This window comes from Prosopis cineraria, unplaced genomic scaffold (assembly GCF_029017545.1).
Source record: "Prosopis cineraria cultivar Desert tree isolate PC_DT_omini unplaced genomic scaffold, ASM2901754v1 PC8, whole genome shotgun sequence".
NCBI lineage: Eukaryota > Viridiplantae > Streptophyta > Magnoliopsida > Fabales > Fabaceae > Prosopis > Prosopis cineraria.
The window spans coordinates 19,615,605-19,638,416 of record NW_026555339.1 but is presented as its reverse complement, the minus strand read 5'-3'; the positions used below and the strand labels follow the sequence as shown (position 1 = coordinate 19,638,416).

Genomic DNA, 22,812 nt, shown 5'->3' with positions numbered 1-22,812 from the left:
TTTAACACATGACATGCAAGAGGAAAGTCCTGTAGTTAAATTGTCAAAATTTATGAAGTTAAATCTACCTTCTTTTTCTGGGATTAATGCATCAGAAGATCCAATTAAGTTTCTTGAAGTGATTGAAAAGAGGTGTCATTAAAATGCCCTGATGTGCAGTATGTTGGATTTGTAATATTTCAGCTTCAAGGCATGGCAAATGCTTGGATAACAACTGTGCCAGTATAATGGTAATCAGAGTACCATCCTTGTTGTGGGATGAGTTTAAGACTATTTTTTAAAGCACTATTTACCCTAAAGTACTAGAGATACAAAGATTGAAGAGTTTTAACCTTGAAGTGTAGTAAGGGAATGTCAATAGCAAAGTATGATAAAAAATTTACAGAATTGTCTTCTTCTTATATCATGCCAACTGAGAGGGAACGAATTAGCAGATTTATACACGAGTTGCTATTAGGTATACACGATTCTATAGCTTTTATGCTAGATTACTTTAACACTTATGATGAAGCTGTACATAGTGGATTTAGAAATGAAATCATCATAAGGAAGACGAGACTGCTTCTAAGAAATGCAAATAGAAATAGATGAGAAATTTCAAGGCTTTTCCTTTAGAAATCAATGATTTCAAAACCAATCTCACTTTTGTGCCATGCAACCTAAACTGAATCATATGGTTTTGTCATCAACAAGCACTCCTATTATGAGATCTAATTCTAGTAATGTTAGGCCCTGGGTCCAGTTAGTTTCAAATCAATCAAGTTACACCAAAGTTCTGTATACTAGTTGTGGGAAATATGATTCAGGACCATGTCATGTCTAGTACATGTTTGAGTATTGGAAATGGGTCATTTGAGAAGAAATTATCCATATCTCTAGTCTATATCAAGCCACAGATCAGTTTGATCTCCTTCTCACCCTACTTCATCTCCAGTACCACCTCCTAGGGCTGCTTCTATTTCAGCCCGTAAAGGTATGTCTAGAAGAGGAAATAGAAAGCGAGGATAGTCTTTTTAAGGCAGGGACAAGGAAAGTATATGCTATGACAAATCAGGATGCTAGGGCTTCAAATGCTGTTATTATAGGTATTATAACTGTGTGTTCTAATCAGGCTTATGAATTATTTGATCCTAGATCAACTTATTCCTATGCATTTGTTTATTTTGCTAAGAGGTTGGGTAAAGAACCTACCAAACTTAATAATTTATTTATAATTTGTGGAATCTTTAATTGTTTCTTATGTATATAAGTCTTGTGAAGTGTATCTTAAGGGTAGAAAACCCCTTATTTATTTGATGATGCTTGATGTAATTGATTTTGATATAATTTTGAGCATAGACTGGTTAGCTTCTTATTATGCTACCATTGATTACCACTTAAAAGTGGTGAAATTTGATATTTCAGGAGAAACTCCTTTTGCATTGCAAGGGAGTTTTATAAAAAAAACTACTAATCTTATTTCAACCTTGAAAGCCTAACAACTACTGATGAAGGGTTGTTAAAGGTTCTTAGCTACGGTAAGAGACATTGATAAGTCTACTATTAGTTTGGAGCAAATCCCATCGTTTGAGAATTTCTTGATGTTTTTCTAGAAGAATTACCTTAGCTACCACCTGATCAAGAGATTAAATTTTCTATTGACTTGGTTCTAGACACTCAATAAGTTTCTATTCTGCCTTATAAAATGGCACCTTCTAAGTTGAGAAAACTAAAGATTCAATTATAAGAACTATTAGATAAGGGATTCATTTCACCTAGCACATCTCTTTAGGGAGTACTAGTACTCTTTATGAAAAAAAAAGTATGGGTCATTAAGAATTTGCATTGACTATCGATAGTTTAATAAGGTGAAGATAAAAAATAAATACCTACTACCTCAAATTGATGATCTTTTTGATTAGTTGCGAGGAGCTCAGTGTTTTTCTAAAATTGACTTGCATTTGGCTTGTCACTAGTTAAAGATCAAAGAAGAGAATATACCTAAAACTACATTTAAAACTCGATATGGTTATTACAAATTTCTTGTAATGTCATTCAGGTTGACTAATGTACCAACAACATTCATGGATTTGATAAACTAGATGTTTAGACCATTCCTTGATAAGTCATGATCATTTTCCTTGATTATATTTTGATATATTCAAGGAGCCATAAAGGAGCATGAATAGCACTTGTAACTTTTTTTTACAAACGTTGAGGGAGCAGCAACTTTATGCTAAATTCTCTAAATGTGAATTTTGGCTTAATAAAGTTGCTTTCTTAAGACATGTTGTTCCTAAAGATGGTATCCAAGTGGATCCAAGCAAAGTGGAAGCAACACAGAATTGGCCACGACCCATGACAATTACAAAAATTTGCAGTTTCTTGGGTCTTGTAGGAAGTTATCATTGTTTTGTCAAGGATTTCTCCAAAATAGTTGCTCCACTAACAAGACTGACTTAAAAGAATGTGAAGTTTGAATAGGATGACAAGTGTGAAGATAGTTTTCAAAAGCTGAAGGAATGTTTGACTTTAACACCAATTTTAAGCTTACCATCAAGCACAGGGGGATATGTAATTTATTGTGATGCTTCTCATATAGGTCGAGGTTGTCTTTTAATGCAACATGGATGCGTTATTGCTTATATGTTAAGAAAACTTAAGAAGCACAAGCAAAACTACTCAACTCATGACTTAAAGATGGCAACGGTGGTTTTTGCATTGAAGATCTAGTACTATTATCTTTTTGTGAGACTTGTGAGATTTATACTCATTATAAGAGTCTTAAGTATATTTTTGAGTAGAAGGATCTTAATCTTAGACAAAAAATATAGATAAAGTTGCTTAAGGATTATAATTGTACAATTCTTTATCACCCTGGCAAGGCAAATGTCATGGTTGATATGTTAAGTAAAAAGTCAAAAAGTAGCTTAGCACATATGACTTTGATAAGAAGGCCCATTTTTATAATGTTGATAAGTATGCTCCATTGTATATTGAGGAGATTGTTTGATTGCACGGGGTCCTAGTATCTATAATTTCTAATAGAAGCCCTCAGTTTACTTCTCAGATCTAGAAATCAATCCAAGAGGCTTTAGGTACTTGACTAGATCTTAGTACTGCTTTTCATCCACAAACTAATGACCGATCTTAAAGAACCATTTGGATACTTGAAGATATGCTAAGATCTTGCATTCTAAATTTTGGTGGTAGTTAGGATCATTACTTAGCCTTGGTAGAGTTTTCTTATAACAACAGTTATCAATCTAGCACACAAATGACTCTATATGAAGCACTTTATGGCAGGTAGTGTAGGTCTCTTATCGAATGGTTTGATATTGGCAATGTTAAAAATTTAAGACTGAATTTGGTACAAGATGCTATTGAAAAAGTGAAAATAATTAGAGAAAGATTAATAACATCTCAAAGTTGATAAAAGTTGTAACATCCCAAAAAAAACTTAAGACTCAAATTTATTTTAAAAAAAATAAAATAAAATATTTATAATTAAATTAAAATTTAGAATAATTTAATAGAGGTCCAAAGTTTAAATTTTACTAAGAAAAAGTTAGGTTTTACTTTATTTTTAACTATGGGAAAAATTACCAAAGTTGACCCAGGCTTTTGTGTTATAATAAAAAATATTGGGCCCTTTATTGTAATTTTCTCCAAAGTCTAATATCAGCAATTTAAAGAGCAAGAAAATGCAGAAAACAAGAATTGAAACAAGGAAAGAAATGCACGAACGGGAGAGAGAGAGAAGAAGAAGAGAAGAGAAAGAGAGGGAGTTAGGCTTGGATTTAGGAGGCTTTATGACCATTGTGAGTTCGGCTACACGATAGGTAAACTCCCTACTTCAATCCTCTTCCCTTCCTCTTGATTTTCTTCAATTTTTAGAAGAGAAAATTTTTAAATTTTGATCTTAAAGGCTTATTCTTGTAAGCTTTTGTTTCTTTGGATCCTAAGTGATCTAATGTTTTGAGTAGATAATTGGATAAAAGAGGTGTTTTAGGCACAAATTAAACCCTGAGAGATTGGGTTTTGCTCCTCATGGTTTAAGCTTATTGATTTAGTTATAATTTTCTATTTGAGCCCAATAAGATTTAAATTAAGGTTTGATTTTCATTATAAGGGCTAATGGTGAAAGTTAGTGACATTAAGTGAAGGTTTTTAATTGATAAAAAATTATATAAATTAGAAATTAGCCTAGTGATGGCTAATAAATGATTTTGGTGGTTAAGTAGTATTATGTGAATGATTGGTTTAATATATGGACCATTATGATAGATTATGACTTATTAACTCAAGTTGTGTGGTATGAGTTATACTCTTCATTAATACTATTTGTCGTGATAAGTGATGTGGATCACTTATATGTTGTAGGGATTGTTGGTGGAATTTGTTAGGAAGTTAAGGAACAAGCCAAGTCCTATTTTGTACAAGAGAAACCTTTTGGTACTAAAGGGTTGATTGTTGTAACATCCCAATTTAAATTTTAATAGTTAATTTAGGTTAATAAAAATTTTAAAAAATATTTAGAGGTAAGCAAATTAGTAGGAGATGATTATTAAATCTAACTTAGGATATAATTCTAAATTAAAAAATTAAAAAAAATTAAAAAAATATTATTATTATAATAAAAAAAAGAAAAGAAAAGGTATGAGAAAGAGGAAGGAAAGAAAGAAGAAAAAGAAACCACTTTCGGCCGCCGCATGCATCAATAATGTGTATAAAATAATAAAAAGAAGAAGAAGAAGAAGAGAGAGGAAAGAAGAAATAATAAAAAAAATGTGAGACCCGCTGAATTTTTATAAAAACTCACCTGTTTCCTTCATTTCTTTATTCTTCCCTGTGCACGAGCGAGGCAGAGAGAGAGTGTCTATGAGCGTGATTCGCCGGTGTGGGAGATCTGAGTTTTTAAGGTAAGAGTTTTTAATAGGATATTTAGGGTGTAATTTCAAGTTTTTCAAGACTAAGTAAGTGTTTAAAATTTTTTCTTAGTCATCCTTCTTCTTTGGTTTCTGATTTTGTGGTGGTAGAAAATTTAAGATCTGGAAGAGGGATGAATTTATGTTGAATAAATATAGTTTTTGAGATTGTTAGTAGTATAATAAATGTTCTAAAGTATAAATTTGTTGATGATATTTCAATTTGTGGCTTATGGATCAAATTCTAAACTAGATCTGAAAATATATATTGATTATTGAGGTTTAGATGATTATTTGGGATGAGAAATGAATTATTATGGCTATAGGATTATGATTCTAAGCTAGAGACTTAATTTTAATTTTTGGATATTTTAGGTGTGAATATGAAATAAAAAGAAAATTTTGATAATAGAAATTAGTTTAGAAGTTGATTTTTAAATTATTAATGTTTATTGATGAGTAAAAGAGGAGTTAAAAATTTTACTTAATAGTATTAACTCTAATTTGTATTAAGATTGAGATTAGGAATTATGTTATATTTTAATTCTATTATTAGAATTATTTTATTAGTTTCAAAAATTGAAACTATATTTATAAATAATATGTTATTTGTAGATTGTATTATTGGTGAAGTTGTGGTGGAAGAGAAATTTGTAAGGAATAAATTTAAAAAGCCACGAGGTAACCATGCTTTTAATTTGTGATTAGTATTACTTTATGTTAATTAGGTGATTATTGAGAAAATTATGAATCTTGTAATATTGTATAATTGTGCAATATTATTATGAATTTATTTGATTATTGTGGGAGGTGTTAGGAGACTTGCTATTATTATTGTATTTATGTGCCACGTGGTACGCTCCTATTGGAGCTCAATAGGTGGCTTGTAAGGGCTCGGGCTAATCTACCTTTGGTCGGGTAATTTAGCACCGAGTGAGGGCTACGACTCGAGGTTAATGGAGGGATATAAGGATAGTTATTTGTGTGTATTGTAATATTTTTTATATTTATTAGAATTATATTATTTTTAATTCTCACTTAATAAGCACACACTTAACTGTTTGTATATACTATCATAAATTGGCTTTGGTTACTGGGACTTTTGAGTCTCATTATGTGGTTAACAATTTTCAGGAGAAGAGTCACGAGTGACACGTGGAGGAGTCCCAGAGGCTTAGTGGCATAGATCCACTGTCTCTTTTGGTATTTGATTTATGATTTATAATGTTTTATATTGCCAATATTAAGGCTTTTTGTTTATTGACAATTATATGAATATATAAATGTAATCATGCCTTTCAAAATATTTCTATTTTTGGTACACTTTGGATGACTGTAATTTTAATATTTGATTTACTTTAGATTGGTTATAATGGCATGATTATGAGGCTAAATAACTGGCTTGTTTTGAAAATTGACTAAATTATTTATTTTACTTGTTGGGAGTATAAGGATGGACAAATGTGATTTAGCCTAATGGCACGTGGGAGGTAAAAATTTAGCTAAAATGTTGTATTGTGCGAGTTGAAGTCAATTATAAAATATTTTTATATTGAAATTATTGATATAAAATGTGTTGGGTGGCTGTAACCCAACTATGGTTGAGTTAAATTATAAAAAAAATTTGGTGTGTTACAGTTGAGGTAACATGGGAATTTATATTTCTTATTACTTTGTTTTAGCTATTTTTGAATAAATATTACTAGCTATCATGCATTACATGTTTTAAAAAATTAAATGTGCTTTATAAGGGGTTATGGGATACTACTTTGATTATAGTGCAAATATGTTTTTCTAATTGTTTAACAATAATATTTTTATGGAAGTGAGATTTGTGTGTATGTATTGTAATCATAAAGAATAGAAGTTGCACTTAATGAAGTGTAACTAAGTAAGGTACCTTAGATAGGCTAAGGAATTGTTTAAGGGAGATTTATAAATGGTATATTACCTTAGAGTATTGAAGTGGTCAATACTCGAGAAAGGTAGACATGAATAAAAGGCATGATCTTGGTGGGAGTTCACCAATGAGAAGGTGTGGACTTTTGATATTATATGGCACACTACCAGTACTCAATGTTGCCTTACGTATTGTGGGCTCAGTGCACTAAAGTGGTTAGTGTATTGAGTGATCGAAACCTCTCAGTAGGAGAGGGAATCCGACATATGAAGTGTGAGGTTGAGTGCCTAGGCCAAGGTAGCCCTCACATGGAGAGTAAGTCGGGCTGGCTCTGGGAGGGTGTTAGCTTTGACTGCTCAGGATTTACGTCGAAAGGGCATAGGTGGTTTGGTGGATTAGATTATGCCTTAGATTATGTTTTGTTCCTGTGGAGGTATAAGTGGGTATAAGGTTTACCTACGAGTTAAAGAGTACCAGAGGGCATTCTATTAGTTATGAAAGGCCATATCGGCCTACATCATGCATTCATGCATTTTAAATGGCTAAATTATATACTATGTTGAATTTATTATTCATTTATTCAATTATGGCTTACTTTGTAATAATTAATGTAAATTTCTCTATTACTGAGACTGTGGTTGTCTCATCCTTTTCTTTTTAATATTTTCAGGTCCAGGCGAAGGAATCAGTGGAGGACGGGGAAAGGATCAGAGCTAGGGGTTGTTTGTGAATCGTAAAGAATTGTAACCCCTTTTTTTTGAACAAATCTATTGTAATGTATTTAGGATTAGGATGCCAGTAGGATGTGATTATGTATATGTGTGTGAGTATGTGTGGATTGTATGGCTTGTGTATAAATTTTTGTTTGCTTGTAGACTTGTGGCTAAGAAACTTAGCTATGGTGTGTGGTTTTGATGGATTTATTTAGTAGACTAAGTTTTCACTACAAGCAAATATTTATTTTGGTATATATGTGATTCCACAAGCAAATGCAAAGTGGTTGCATTGCAAATGGTATCCTATGGGCAAACATACATCGTGGATAGGGAGAGTGGGTGTGTGGGCCCCACAGAAATATCTGAGCTAAGTGAAAATATTTAGCGTGTGTATTCATATATGTATATGATATTTGGAATAGTTTTTGGCCACGCTTGTGTGATTTGTGCATTTTGAGGGTTTAAGGTCCATTTTAGGAAATGGTACCCAGGTGGTTAAATTTTGGTATAAAGAGTTTTTCTATCATTTAAATGTTCTATCAGGTTTTTTTAGTCTTATTTGATGTGTCCAAAGTGTTCCCATAATTTTGTGACCATTAGGATGAGATTTGGACAATTTTAAAAATAGTTTTTACCAAAAAACTGTACTTTTACATCTGGGTGTCCAAATCTTAATCCGACCGTTGGATTTCTCTAAAATTTGGGTCACAAGTAAAACCTTTTATAAGCTTCGTGTGGGCTTTGGAATCACATCAATCGGATATCAGATGGAGAAACGATGCACTCCAGAATTTGCTTCGAAGGAGCTGTCATGACAGCAAAAGTGCTGTCATGACAGCAATATTTGTTGATGTTGCAACATGTACAAAATTCAATCCGTCTGTTGGACCTTTTCAAAATTTGGTATGCTAATAGTACTATTTAAAAGTAACATGTGAGCTTTGGAATCACTCTGACCGGAGGTCGGATGATGAAATGGTGCACCTCGAAAGTTAGTCCGGAGGTGCTGTCATGACAGCTTTTTAGCTGTAATGCAGCAAAAATGACTAAATTTTTAACATGTCTAATTTTTAATCTGACCGTTGGATTTTTTTTTGAAATTTAGTACACTTATAGTACTCTTTAAATGTGACGTGTGGGATATAAAATTACTTCGATCGGAGGCCAAACGGTGAATCGGCAGCTCCTGAAAGTTTGCCCAGGAGGGCTATCATGACAGCAAAATTAATGCTGTCATGACATCAATTAACTGCCCCTGTTTGCCTTATTTGCTTTCGTGTGCTACATATTAATCCTTTAAACTTTTCTAAGAGGTTTTATACATGTGTTTTTCTATTATGTAAATTGTTATTGATTTAAATAGTTTGTTTCCTAAGTTGGTTTTAAGATTAACTCTTTAACCACACTTAGTTATTTGAATTGTGTGATTTTTAGATAACACTCAGGACAAGTGTTACAGAAGTCTTATGTTGATAATTGATGTTGGGAGCTAGAATTTATGGTCAGGGATAAGGTATTTCTTAAGGTGTCTCCTATGAAAGGAGTGAAGAGATTTGGGAAGAAAGGTAAACTAAACCCAAGGTATATAGGCCCATTTGAGATCTTAGAGAGAATTGGAGAGGTTGCTCATTGTTTGGCATTACTACCTAAATTGTTAGGTATTCATCTAGTGTTTCATGTGTCAATATTGCGAATATACTTATATAATCCTTCTCATGTGATATAAACTCAAGAAATTCAGATAGACCCAAATTTATCATTTAAAGAAGTTCCTATGGCTATTTTGGATAGACAAGTAAAGAAGTTATTATCAAAAGAAATTGCTTCGGTGAAAGCATTGTGGCATAACCATTTTCAAGAAGAAGCTACATGGGAAGTCAAAAGTGATATGCCTGCTAAGTATCCACACCTATTTAAAGATTGAGATAAGCACAAATTTAATTTGAAGGACTGAATTTCTTAATGGGGAGAATGTAATAACCCTGAAAAAACAAAAATAAATTGTAATAATAATAAATATATAATAAATTGTTTAGAATATATTTTATTTATTTATGTTTGGAATAATTATGATAATATGAGGTGTTGGTAGAGTGGAAGTATGTGTGCTAGTCATTTTTAAGGTCACAGGTTCGAATCCTCTAATGAAAAAATGGGATTTTATTTTTTTCAACTCCTCTAAAATTACCAAAATACCCCTCCCTCACCATATTTTTTTTCTTTCTCCTCTCTCTTATTTGAGTTGGCTTACAGAGTGTGAGAGAGAGGTAGAGAAGTTTGGAACTCTAGTGTAATTTATCTCTTCGTCCTTTTGTGTCTCTGTCTTTCTTCTCATTTTCAATGGTTATTGATGAGAGTGGAGGTTGTCACAGCTCTTAAATGTCCAAGAGGTTCGCCTTCGTATCTCCCATCTCTATCTTTCTTTCTCTGTCTGTTGCTCTGTCTGTGGTGTTCACATTTGAGTTACTACTGGGGTAAGAAACCAAGTCACCGGAGCTGTTGGTAGTGCTGTTGTGAGCTTGATCAGTCAACTCGTGACTCCTGCTCTCTATTTTTTTTCTTTTATTCTAAATTATTTGGGTCTTTCTCCTTCCTCTGTTCAGGTGATTGTGTGAGTATTTAGATTTTCCTCCCCTTCACTTTCATTACTATTTGTCGCCAGTGAAGACTGTGGAAGCTTTATTGGTTTTCTCCTCCCTATAACGTGTGGCAACATTGAGCTTCCTCCCCTGTTCGGTGTTAAAAAAATCTTCTTTTCTTTTCTCTATTTGTTTACCACGGTTCAGGTTAGCTAAGTTAAGGTGAGGAATTTTAGACCTTCCATTTGTTGGCTTGCTGTATGTGTGAGTGTATGTGCTGCTGTTGCTGCTCTGTGTGTGAAGTTACAACATTTTAGTTTGTTCCGCTGTTGCTGCTCATATTGTTGTAGAGAGGAGAAAATTCAAATTTTTAAGCATGGAATTTATATTGAAGTCTAATAATGATGTATGTATATATATGGTTCCAAATAATTAAGGTGAATTGATTTTTGTTGGATTGGTTAATCTTAAGCAATTGTTAGAATGAAAGTGAAAGGGAAGAGCTTAGTTGTGAAATTTGAAATTGGTGCTTATAAGATGTTTGTTAAAATGCTTGTTAAAGAAATTAAACTTGATTTTGAAATATTTTGAAATTTTATTAGTTCTTGGGATTAGTATGGTTATTGTCAAATTGTTGGACATTTAACTGAATGGTGGTAGATAATACACCTAAGGTGTTTGGTGAAAATCATAGGATAAAATTTTACCTTAATAGAATGGCATGGCTAAAGCAAATTGGAGGATATTAACGATATGAATGATAAAATTTGAGCCAACTCTAAAGTATGAATTTTACTTTTTGAAATTTTAGATGATAATGGTTAATTGAATTGTATTAGGAGTAAACGAAAGTTTTTATAAATTAAAGAAAATTTATTAAATTTTATTTACTCATATCCTTATAGAGTGTGTGGAAGAAGAGAATTCTGACAGAAATTGAAGAGAGAATAATTAATAATTTAAAACTCCGACATGTAAGTCAATGGAATCCCAGTTAATTTACTTATAATAGTCTTTTATTAAAATATTTATTTTTATATAGATCATTTTTATTTACCATGATAAGTTGGATATGCTGTAAATGAAAGTATTTTATCATGAGAAAATACAAATGGTTGCAAAGAATAACTAAGATGTGGTATGTACATATATTTTCATTCATGAGTTATATTTTCAAGATTTATGGTATTATTTCTATTTATTTGAAAATTTTTGAATATTTAATAAATGTTATCATGCACATTATTTATGAAATTTTATTTTTAATGAATATTAAATTGGAATTTGAAAGAATTCATGTGAGTTTGGTATTGATAATGCAAATTGTATTTTAGAAGTGATTATTTTTCTTGCACGTTTGAAAAATAATTTTTAAAAGACTCTAAATAGAACATTATTGCTAATGACAATTTTGTTAGCCCATAGCGTGTTATAGTTAATAACTAGCTAGTTTGTCTCGTGGGCTTGGTCATCATGTTTGTTATTTATGGGCTTCGTACTTGCATTTGATTTTCATGGCCTTGATGTCGCGTTTGGTTAGTATTATCCTTGTGGATTGTATGTCCACGTTTGTTTTATAGCTTAGGTGCACTTGGTTACTTACCCTCATAGACTATGTGTTTACATTTGTCTTCGTGACATAAGCCGTGTTTGGTTATTTACTCTCGTGAATTGTGTGTCTATATTTGTTATTTGTTATATTGAATTCTCACAATTCTAAATTTTGATTGACATGTGTTTTTAAAATTTCAATGATTCAATTAGCAAGTGTATTATTTTGATTTAAGTATGAATAATTTGTTTCTTTAAGCATGATAGAATGAAGTGCTTTCAATTGACTCTCATTTATGATTAAAAATTTATATTTTTTTAGTTATTATAATGAATTATCCCCTTTTCAATTATTGTACATGATTATTTAAACTTATTATTTTTACTCTTTTAAATTTTATTTGTGGGGTGTTATTCACAGAAAAAATTATTTTAGTCTCAAATTCACTAGCTGACACTAATTCAACCACTTACCTTTAAAGGGCATACAAATATTGGGTGAAAATTTTGTTTTGTATTGTATTGTTATCTTTTGATGTAAATATTTAAAACTCATGTATTTTAATATAGAAGTAAGATTAGTTGCTCCACATAGATTATTGTTAGTGTTTTACTTTTATATACATACTGTTTGTTGGCTAGAACGAGCTAAACTCTTGATTTAATTGATATTTTGAGTGAATTAATGTATCGTAGAGTTTTCATGAGGTCTTATATCGAGGGAAGATTCTGCCAAAATTTCTATAAATGGGTTGAAACTTTGTTGTAATGATCGGTATCAAAAGTGTTATGATTTCAATATAAATTTGATTTCATTTTTGAATTAGAATGAATTTAAGATTTGATGCTTATGAGGATGTGTGACACAATTCACATCCCATGTCAATCATTCTCCATTTTCGAGGCATGACAGGGGCATTCTATAACTAGATCATCAAGCAAATTCAAAAGTTTTTTTTAAAAAAAATTACTAGCAAAACGACTTCTAAGCATCACTAGAAAAACACAGAGCTTCCCAACTTCAATTATTTAACAAGGTTTAGCTTTAAAGTAAGTAAAATAGAACTATGTCCTTTTTCGTCAATAAATTTCAATCAGCTTTGCGCTCCAATTCCGCTCTTACTTCACACCCATTAGATATACACAGAAAAGGAGGGAGGAAGATTTAAAGACACCACACTCCCATCAACACACCATAAGAGAAAAGAGATAGAGCATTAAACTCTGACACATGACAACCCACAATAATGACAAGTATCTATTAAACTAGATGCTTGAAAAATCAGTCGTTTAATTGTGTAGTCCAACTCGTACACACAGAACATACAACCCTCTGCTAGCTACTCATGCAAATTAAATATAAATATACATGTAACTTGAATTTAAGCTACAAGACATCACCTTTTTTACTTCAACATTCCTCTATCAATCATTCTATGAAGAAGTTTTGATGCCGTATAATTTTTATTTCGCTCGAGAAGATTTTGAATAGTGATTTCAAACGTTACAAAATTAAGGAGGCAACCATTCTCTTTATGCTATAAAGCAAGGCCTCTGCTTCGTCAAGCAAACCATTTTTGCAAAGTCCATAAATCATGACATTATATACATGGACATCTAATCGATAACCTTTAGCCACAAGATAATGAAAAATCTTCCACGCATCATCTAATTGACCACCTTTGCATAAACCATCAATAGGTGCGGTGTAGGTCTCCATGGTAGGCTGAAATTCTTGATTACCAAATTTCTTAAATAGTGTGATTGCCTTATCAAGATAGCCCCTTTTGCAAAATGCGTCTAATAAGATTGTGTAAGTGATTATGTTAGGATGATGACCCCTATCACGCATCTCATAGATAACAAGGTTTTCCTTGACTTGCACAAGCCATGAATAACAGAATTATAAATTACAAGATCAGGAATCAAATTTCTGTAATGCAATTCCTTAAAAAGATCCATGGCTTCATCCACCATTTTCATCTTAAAGTATGCATTGATCAAGATACTATAACTAAAAAGGTTATGTTCCAAACCCCCTTTTATCATCTTATTAAAAACTCCCTTAGCCGTGACAATATAATTAGTCAAACAATGCCCATCTATTAAAGCACTATAGGTAACGACATTAAGTTTTTTATCAATCTTCATCATCCTAGCAAAAATAGCCCCAACTTTTATAATCCCTCCTTCTTTACATAATGCATCAACTAGGATGTTAGAGGTATAAACATTAGGAGAGATGTCTTTCAATACTGTTAGGTTATCTACCTTTAGTGGATCAAGCCCATATAAAAGCCCAAATTGAGGAATGGGGCTCTTATGACAATTATGAGAAATGTTTGGGTTCAATGTCCAATTTACTCAAGGTCTCAAATGTAATATTCTCCAACCTTTGAATTTGAGTCATGAACGATTAAGAAGAAACTGCCACACGTTCCCATAAGAGATGGTTATGGGTGCAGTTCTCAGTTAGTTTTGTTTTTTGTGTGAAAGAAAGAACCAAATGCTTTTGTTTTCTTGGCTTCTCATTCTCTCAAAGTGTGCATTTGCTGTGTATATCCAAATGAAGTTCGACCAGTGTAGCTTTATTCTCACATACGTACATTTAAATCAATGACTCAAGGTATGTTTTCCTCCTTAAATTCTCACATTGGTATTAGAGCTTTCATCTTTCCTAGGCTATGTTTCCTATGTCTAAAGAATCTATAATGATTTGCTTAACCATATACATGCAAATCTATAAGCTTAGTTTTTTTATTTTCTTACTATGTTTATGCATGAGTCTATCTCTATCTATCTTTAAGATTATTACTGCTAAAATGAATGTATTTATATGCTTCTTGGTTAATATGAGTGTTTCACATATAGCTATACATGTTTTACATGCAATCAACAGTGACAAACATAATGATTGAAAACAAACCAAATAATGGGTGTTTGAAAAATAAGTTTTTTAAACAAAAGGATTGTATAAACATGTAGAGCTCAAAAAAATGAAGAAAACGACACCAAGAATGCGTAAAATGGAGACTAGACGGAGGAGATATAGCCTCTAAAAGTATCGGGTCTGATGGACCCGACCCACTAAAGGAATTGGGTCAAGTTGACCCAGTTGGAGAGATGACAACAAAAACAATGTGTCATTTCTGTCCTCATCAAAACAACACGTCATGTTAATGTGTCGTCCTAAAAAAAAGAAAAGCAATACTTTTGGGCTATGAGCCTAGAAGCCCCCAAAAAAAAAAAGGAAAGGTCTTGGGCTTGGAAGCCCAACCAAAAAAAAATTGGGTTTATAGGTCTACGGGTCGTGTATGTAAACCCAACCTAGTTTAAAAAAATAAATAAAAATATATATTTAATTCATTTTTTTGAAAAATAAAATATAAAAATGGACATGTGGTGCATGGGACCCATTGGGAGACTCCATCGGCATGTGGTTGACCCCACCATGAAGTTGTCGACGCGTGGAGAACAACGGTCTAATGCATGTCATCACTAGAGCATGATAAGGCGGCACGTGTTGTATACGCGCCTCCCCAAGAGTGGAACTTTTTTCTCCTAGAATTTCTTGATCCAAAATCATTCGTAGGGCACGTGCCAGTGCGTGTGGGATTAGATTAGGACAAAATTTGTCTTAAAAAATTCCTAAATTCGAGATCTACATTTTGATATATATTTTTCATATTTTAGAGACAAAAAAGAATTTATTTTTTGAATTATCTAGTGCTGTTTATGAGTTTAAAAAAATTTCTAATTTTTTTTCTTCTTTCTTATTTTTTTTGACAAATATGAAGCAAGAGGCTTCTAGCAGCACTGATAACTCAAAAAATTATTCTATTAGCATTGAGCATCTGGAAGAACCAGATTATGAGACTTTGAGTGAGGATTTCGACCCGAAATCCTTCGTAGAGGAGGAGGAGGAATATGAACCTCGAAGTGAGGATTCTAATTTTGATCCTGAAGAAGATTCCAATGTTCATCTTGAAAATGTGTTGGAAGAACTTAAAGAGGTGTGCATGCTGTCAGGACCAAAACATAAATCAGAGGGTGATGAGAATGTTCAAAATGAAAATGAAGATTTCAAACAACCTTTCACACCCTTAGTGATCATAAATATAGCAAAAAGAGAAGCTAAAAGAATAAAAAAAATTGGATCAAATTTCTCCAATAGTGAGAGCATATTTAAGTTTCATAACAAAAGAAAAACAAACTGTAGTTGTAGGAGAAATTTTCAAACAATTTAAGAAGGAGCTTGTGCAACATATGAAGCGAAACAAGTCATACTCTAGAAATCCTCTATAAAATAGAGCCATCAAGGGGATGAAAGTACAAGAAAAATATAAAGATATAATTGAGAGTTGTCTTTTTAGGTCTGCACCTCAAGCATAGTTTTGTTTTTCAAGAATTTATTTTTTATGCTGTATTAAGACCTTGATGATTTATGAAATATATGAAGCATGTTGTTTTATGTTTAATTGCTTTATATATACTTTATTTGAGTAGGAGCTCTAAAGTGATAAATCATTTAAGAGCCATATATAAAGATTATGAAAATATTTGTAAAATTCTTTATAGACGATAGTGATTTTGTTAGAATCAATATGATGGGAGATACAAACGTAGCCTCCTAATTGTTGACCTAATAGAGTTGTTATCACTCTAATAAAGAATAATACAAATATAAGACATTGTATGTTTCTCATAAGTATTTTATTCTTGGTTTAATATAGAAAACTATTAATGTGGGATAGTTTCATCTCAAAACTAAGAATGACAACAAAAAGCATTACCGCTAAATTAAATAAGGGTGACAAATTAAATGGGGATAACTGGAATATCTGGCACCATAAGGTGTCATATATTTTAGAAGAATAAGATGCTGTTAAGCCACTGATTGTAGTCATGGCCGAGCCTAAGGTAGGAAACTTGGCTCAGCATAGGAAAGACCAAGAGGCATTTGAGGCATGGAAATGAAAAAATAGCATCACACGAATAACACTTCTAAATGCTATGACGGACGATTTAATGTGCGAATTTGAGAAAAACTCCACTGTCCAAGCCATGTGGGCTACCTTAAAAGAAAAATTTGATGATACCTTAACTACCAAACTGAGAAAACTTATAATTAAATTCAACACTTATAAACTAAAGCCGAATACTCATATGTGACAGCACCTTATAGAGATAGCTAACATGATCCATAAACTTAAAAAAGCCGGGCACAATCTTTCTGATGAATAGCAACTACATGTTATAATCAGATCACTTCCAACCAACTGGGAGCATATGAAAGTTAATTTAATCCACAATGAAAACATCGTTAACTTTAACGATGTGCCTAAGCACCTGGAGCTAGAGGTTGAACATTTGGAGGCTTACAAGTCATCTAGACAGGCTTACCTTATCGATGAAGGTAGTCTTTCAAAATCTAAGCCTAAAAGGGGCAAGAAGCAATAAAAGAAGGGTAATAAGAGTGGCCTTAAAGTAAAGAATGGCAAAAAAATTTTCAAGAAAAAGGGCAAGAAGAGCGGTAAAAAGAGAATTAATCTTAAAAAGGTCAAATGTTTCGCTTGTCAAAAGATGGGCCATTTTGCAAAGGACTGTCCTGAACAAAGTGGACGTGATTAGATACTTGTGAATCATGTGAATTCACATTTTTTATATGTTTCCAGTAATGTTTTTCTAACGAAAACTATTTTCTCTTCTTAGGTTGTAAACTCAAGGTCTACAAACCACATAAGCAAGGATCGTGGATCTTTCGTAGAGTACCGTTAATTGGTGAATCAAAGCAAGTGACTTTACGTTAGCAACAACGTGAGGATCGAGGTAAAAGGCATTGGAACTTGCGAGTTGATCTTGCGAGGTGGAAAAACCTTAATTCTCCACAATGTTTTACATGCATCGGACATCTGACGGAACTTAATTTCAATTGCTTGCCTTTTAGAATTTAGGTTTGTAATTAATTTTCATGACAAGATTGTTGACATTATGTACAATTCAACTTTTTATGGTTGTGCTTTTCTTTCAAAAAGGTTCTTTATTATAGATATTGTTAACAAATTTTATTTTCATGATTGCTTTACTACCTCTTTCAATAATGTAGATATGAATATTTGGCATGCTAGACTAGGGCATATTAATCAAAATAGAATGATTAAGCTAGTTAAAGAAGGAATGCTAGGTCTAATTACAAACATAAAAATGTCTTTATGTAAAAATTGTCTAGCAGGTAAAGCAACGAGAAAACCTTTTAGTAAAGGTGTTAGGGCTGTAAATCTATTGAAATTAATCCATTCTGATATATGTGGTCGTATGAGTATAAGGGCAAAACATGGAACTTGGTATTTTTTTACTTTTATTGATGATTTTTCACGTTTTGGTTATGTCTATTTGATATCACAAAAGTTTGAAGCTCTTGAATGCTTTAGATGATACATTAATGAGGTTGAAAATTAAATGGACAATAAAATTAAAGCATTATGAACTAATCAAGGACGTGAATACTTGTTTGATCAATTTAAAGAATTCTATGAAGAAAAGGAAATAATTAGACAACTAACTATTCCTAGCACTCCGCAACAAAATGAAGTTGCTAAAAGAAGAAATAGGACTCTTTTAGACATGGTTAGGTCAATGATGGTGCAAGCAAATCTTCCAATCTCATATTAGGGGGACGCTTTACTAATTGTAACCTTCATACTTAATTGTATGCCCTCGAAATCATTTACTTCCACACCCTGAGTTATGGATAAAACGCAAACCGGATTTAAATATCTTAAGACTATAGGGGTTAGTTACATATGTCCATGATGATTCTCATAAATATGGAAAATTAGGTCCAAGAGGGAAGAAATGTATGTTTGTAAGATATTCTGAGCAATCAAAAAATTATGTTTTCATTAGTGAAAATGATGATGGAACTGTAACTGAATTTGAATCTAGGAATATCACATTTTTAAAAAATGAGTTTCCTAGCATGGGAGAAATTGATCAAACTGTATCTCTTTATGAGACACGAGAGCAGCATAATATAGAACACAAAAAGGCTTGAATCATCGTAAAATTCTTATCTAAGTGGGAGCTCTAAAAGGTCTGCCAGAAGACCTAAAAAGAATTAAAATCCACAAGAGACCCCACTTTAAAAAAGTAATAGAGAAAGTGTGCCAAAAAGACGCTTCCAAATTAAGGGTGAAGCATTGGTGGTAACTCCTCTAAATGATGATGAGCCATGTTCTGTAAATGAAGTTTTATCAAGACTTGTTAAGAATAAGTGGAAGAAAGCAATGGATGAAGAAATGGATTTCATGAGGACCAACCAAGTATGGAAATTACTTAATTTACCACATAGCCGAAAGGCTATTGGGAATAAATGGGTTCTCCAAATCAAAAGAAAAGTGGATAGATCAATTAATAAATACAATGCTCGCTTAGTAGCAAAATGGTATACACAATAAGAGGGAATAGATTATGAGGATACATTTTCTCCTGTTGTACGCTTCAATTCTATCAAACTAATTATGGTAATAGTAAATAGTCTGGACTTAGAGTTGCACTAGATGGATGTAAAAATGGTGATCTAGATGAAGAAATTTATATGCAACAGCCATTAGGTTTTATTGAAGAAGGAAAAGAAGATAAAGTATGTAAATTAAATAGATCAATTTATAGACTAAAACAATCATCCAGATAGTGGTATTTAAGGTTGCACAGAGCAATAACCTCATACAACTTTCAAATAATTGAGGAAGACCACTGTGTTTACATCAAGAGGTTCAACGAGAACTTTGTAATATTATCTCTTTATGTAAATGATATTTTACTAGCGGAAAATAGTCTGGATTTGATAATCGCTATTAAAGAATAGCTTTTGTTGAATTTTGAAATGAAAGACATGGGTAAAGCATAATACATTCTTGGAGTTAAAATCTAAAGAAATTGCTCTAAGAAGCTTCTTTCTCTATCACAAGAGAATTATATAAGGAAAATTTTTGAGCATTTTAATATGAAAAATTGTAAACCCATAGATACCCTAGTAGCTTCAGGTGTGAAGCTTAATCTTGATATGGGTCCTAAAACTGAGATAGCCAAAAGGAAAATGGAAAGAGTTTCATATGCTAGTGTAGTCAGAAGTTTGATGTATGTAATGATGTGTACAAGACCAGATATCTGTTATGCCATAGGACTTGTGAGTTGCTACCAATCCAACCCTAGAGAATGACATTGGAAGGCTGTAAAGAGGATCTTAAGATACTTCAAAGATACTGTTGACTATGTACTATGTTATCAAGGGAGTGATCTACACCTAACAGGATACATCGACACAGATTTAGGTGAAGATGAAGATTAACAAAGATTAACTTCAAGCTACGCTTTCTTACTAAACAATAGGGCTATTTGTTGGAGCAACAAGAAGTAGACATGCATTTCCCTACACTCTATGAAAGCTAAGTTTGTAGCATGTACTGCAGTAGTGCAAAAGGCTATATGGCTTAAAAGATTTTTAGTACACCTTGGGTTTGGAAATGAAAGTACAAATCTAGTGTTAATTCATTGTGACAACACTGCAGCCATAGCCTATACCAAAAATCCTAAATATCATAGCAAAACCAAACACATAAACATTAAGTACAATTTTGTAAGGGATTATATAGCGCAAAAGGTTATCACTGTTCAACACATTTTCATGAAATGTATGATAGTAGATCCTTTAACAAAACCCATAGCCAAGGAGATATTTGAAAAACATGTAAGGGTTCTTGGCATGGCTAGATTGACTTAATGTAATATATTGGTTATATTAATGAGAATCTTTATTATTTCTATATGTGTACAATTGAGAATATACAATGTCTAGTATGTCGTACAGGTTGATAAGGTTGACTCTCTTATACGAGCAACTACCTTTGACATTCAAATCAAAGATGAGACATTAATGTTCACCAGCAAGGCAACAAAAATGTTGCTACAGTAGAGCAGAAACACAAATCATATATTGCCTTGATCAAAGAGCAAGTCGAGATAAGATCCGTAAGCATACTTGGATCGAGTCATGGATCTCCATATCCGTGATACCTATAGCCAAACAATAAATTCTTCTAAATTGATGTCATGTGAGATCAATAAAAAAAGAAGAATTTGGGTTTAGGTCCAATAAATATTTGAACTTAAGTTTGTATGGTGTTAATAATAAATAAAAATGATATACTCTTACAAGCAAGAGTAACACCATAACATGTGTTTCATATAACATATGCTTAAGAATCACAATAGGAAGCAAGAGAATAAATCCCTGCTTCATTGCTGTGTGAGTCTTAGAAAGGAAAAATCCTTTCAATGATGTCCTTTGACTTTGACATTATTATGGAGATATGTTACAGTGTCTGCTACTTTAACATACAGCTTATGGTCATAATTGATGCGACCTAAAGGTTTCATGTTAGGAAAGCGACTGTTTCCTATTAAAGTGGTATATGGGCGAGAGAAAGATTATCTTAAATATACATGTTTATGCTCGTATTCAAGACATGTCCCTTATGAAATAATTTGTGAATTCATAAGTGTGGATATTACATATATAAGAGAGACTATCTGAGTCTTGAATTGACTTAAGAGGGATCAAATCAGTCATAATGAGAAAAAGTATATATTGATAAATCTAGGACATTAAGGCACAAATTTAATTAAAAATAGATTTAACTTTAAGGTTATTTGTGCTAGTCCTTTATAGGATTTCCTAATACAAACAACCGAAACAAAGACGTCAAGCTTAAGCGGTCACAGAAAAGCACCTTGTATGAAGAGAAGAAAGAGAAAGATATAGGACTGACATTATCTTCTCCACCAAGTGTGAGTCGAAGATGTTGGGTTATCCACCTTTAGTGGATCAAGCCCATATAAAAACCCAACTTGAGGAATGGGGCTCTTGTGATAATTATAAGAAATGTTTAGGTTCAGTGTGCAATTTACTCATGGCTTCAAATGTAATATTCTCCAACCTTTGAATTTGAGTTATGAACAGTTAATAAGAAACTGCCGCACGTTCCCATGAGAGATGGTTATAGATGCAGTTCTCAATTAGTTTTGTTTTCTGTGTGAAAGAAAGAAACGAACGCTTTTGTTTTCCTGGCTTCTCATTCTCTTAGAGTGTGCATTTCTTATGTGTATCTGAACAAAGTTCGACCGGTGTAGCTTTGTTCTCGCATATGTACGTATAAATCAATGACTCAAGGTATGTTTTCCTCCTCAGATTCTCACAAATACCATTTTAGTGAGTACTTGATTTGCTTCTTGCCACTTGTGCATAATACAAAAACCATAGATTAGATTGTTATACGTAACAACATTTGGTGATATCCCATGATCAACCCTATCATAACACAAACCAAGTGCTTCAGTAACAAGTCCATTTTTGCAAAAGTGCACCAATGATTGTGTTGTAGACAACTACGTTAGGTTTCACTGACTTTTTTTCCATCATTTGCAACAATTTAATAGTAGATCTTGTTTTCCCTGATTTACATAGCCCATTGCTCAACGTGGCATAAGTAAACTAGTCCAACTGAAATCCTTTAGCCATTATGTCATCATAGAAATCCAGTGCCTGGCCAATGTTTTGATTTAAACACAGTCCCTTTACTAGCATATTCAACGTTACCACACTCGGATGATAACCTAACTTAAAAAATTTCCCCAACGTAGAGAAAGCAGAATTCATCCGACCAATGTGGTAGTAGCAGTTCATCAAGATGTTCAGGGTAACTAAATTCCGTGTGAATCCGTTCAACTCAGATTGTGCAAAAAGTAGGATGGCAGCAGCAAAATATTTCATCTTAGCCATGCATCCTAAAATCTTATTAACTTGGGGTCCGGAGGCAAGGGGCCGCTCATGAAGGATGTGGTGGAATGAAGCGATGGTGCCGTGGATGCTGTATGGATTTGAGGGATGGGAATGAAGATAACATGTGAGAGAGAAGGAAGAAGGGAAAGAGAGAAGGAAGGTTGGGGTGGAAAAGAGAGGGAATCTGGTGATGTACCTTGTCCTTAAACTTGAAGCAGCAGAAGATAACATATTAGGATCATAGATTGAAAGAAGACTACCTCCGATGCTTCAGAATGCTTCCTCCACGAGATTCCAGTTAGGGCTTCACCGAAAGGAA

At 32.7% G+C, this 22,812-nt stretch overlaps 1 protein-coding gene across 1 annotated transcript; it reads right to left on the bottom strand.

The window, feature by feature from the left end:
* Window positions 1-13,157: 13,157 nt before the first annotated feature.
* On the bottom strand, window positions 13,158-22,493 carry LOC129317439 (pentatricopeptide repeat-containing protein At1g63400-like). Its single transcript, XM_054961764.1, has 3 exons — window positions 22,311-22,493; window positions 13,568-13,924; window positions 13,158-13,526 (listed from the first exon to the last, which is right to left on the bottom strand). Exons 1-3 carry the CDS (start codon window positions 22,491-22,493, stop codon window positions 13,158-13,160), a joined length of 909 nt encoding a protein of 302 aa, XP_054817739.1.
* Between the last annotated feature and the right edge of the window lie 319 nt (window positions 22,494-22,812).

Excerpts from the sequence above, each read along its gene's own strand:
- LOC129317439 (XM_054961764.1), bottom strand. The coding sequence starts at position 22,493 with ATGGCTAAGATGAAATATTTTGCTGCTGCCATCCTACTTTTTGCACAA. Across the intron at positions 13,925-22,310 it reads TAGGTTATCATCCGAGTGTG|GTAGATAACCTAACAGTATT; the intron begins GTAACGTTGAAT and ends GATCCACTAAAG. Across the intron at positions 13,527-13,567 it reads GAAATTTGATTCCTGATCTT|GAAAACCTTGTTATCTATGA; the intron begins GTAATTTATAAT and ends GTGCAAGTCAAG.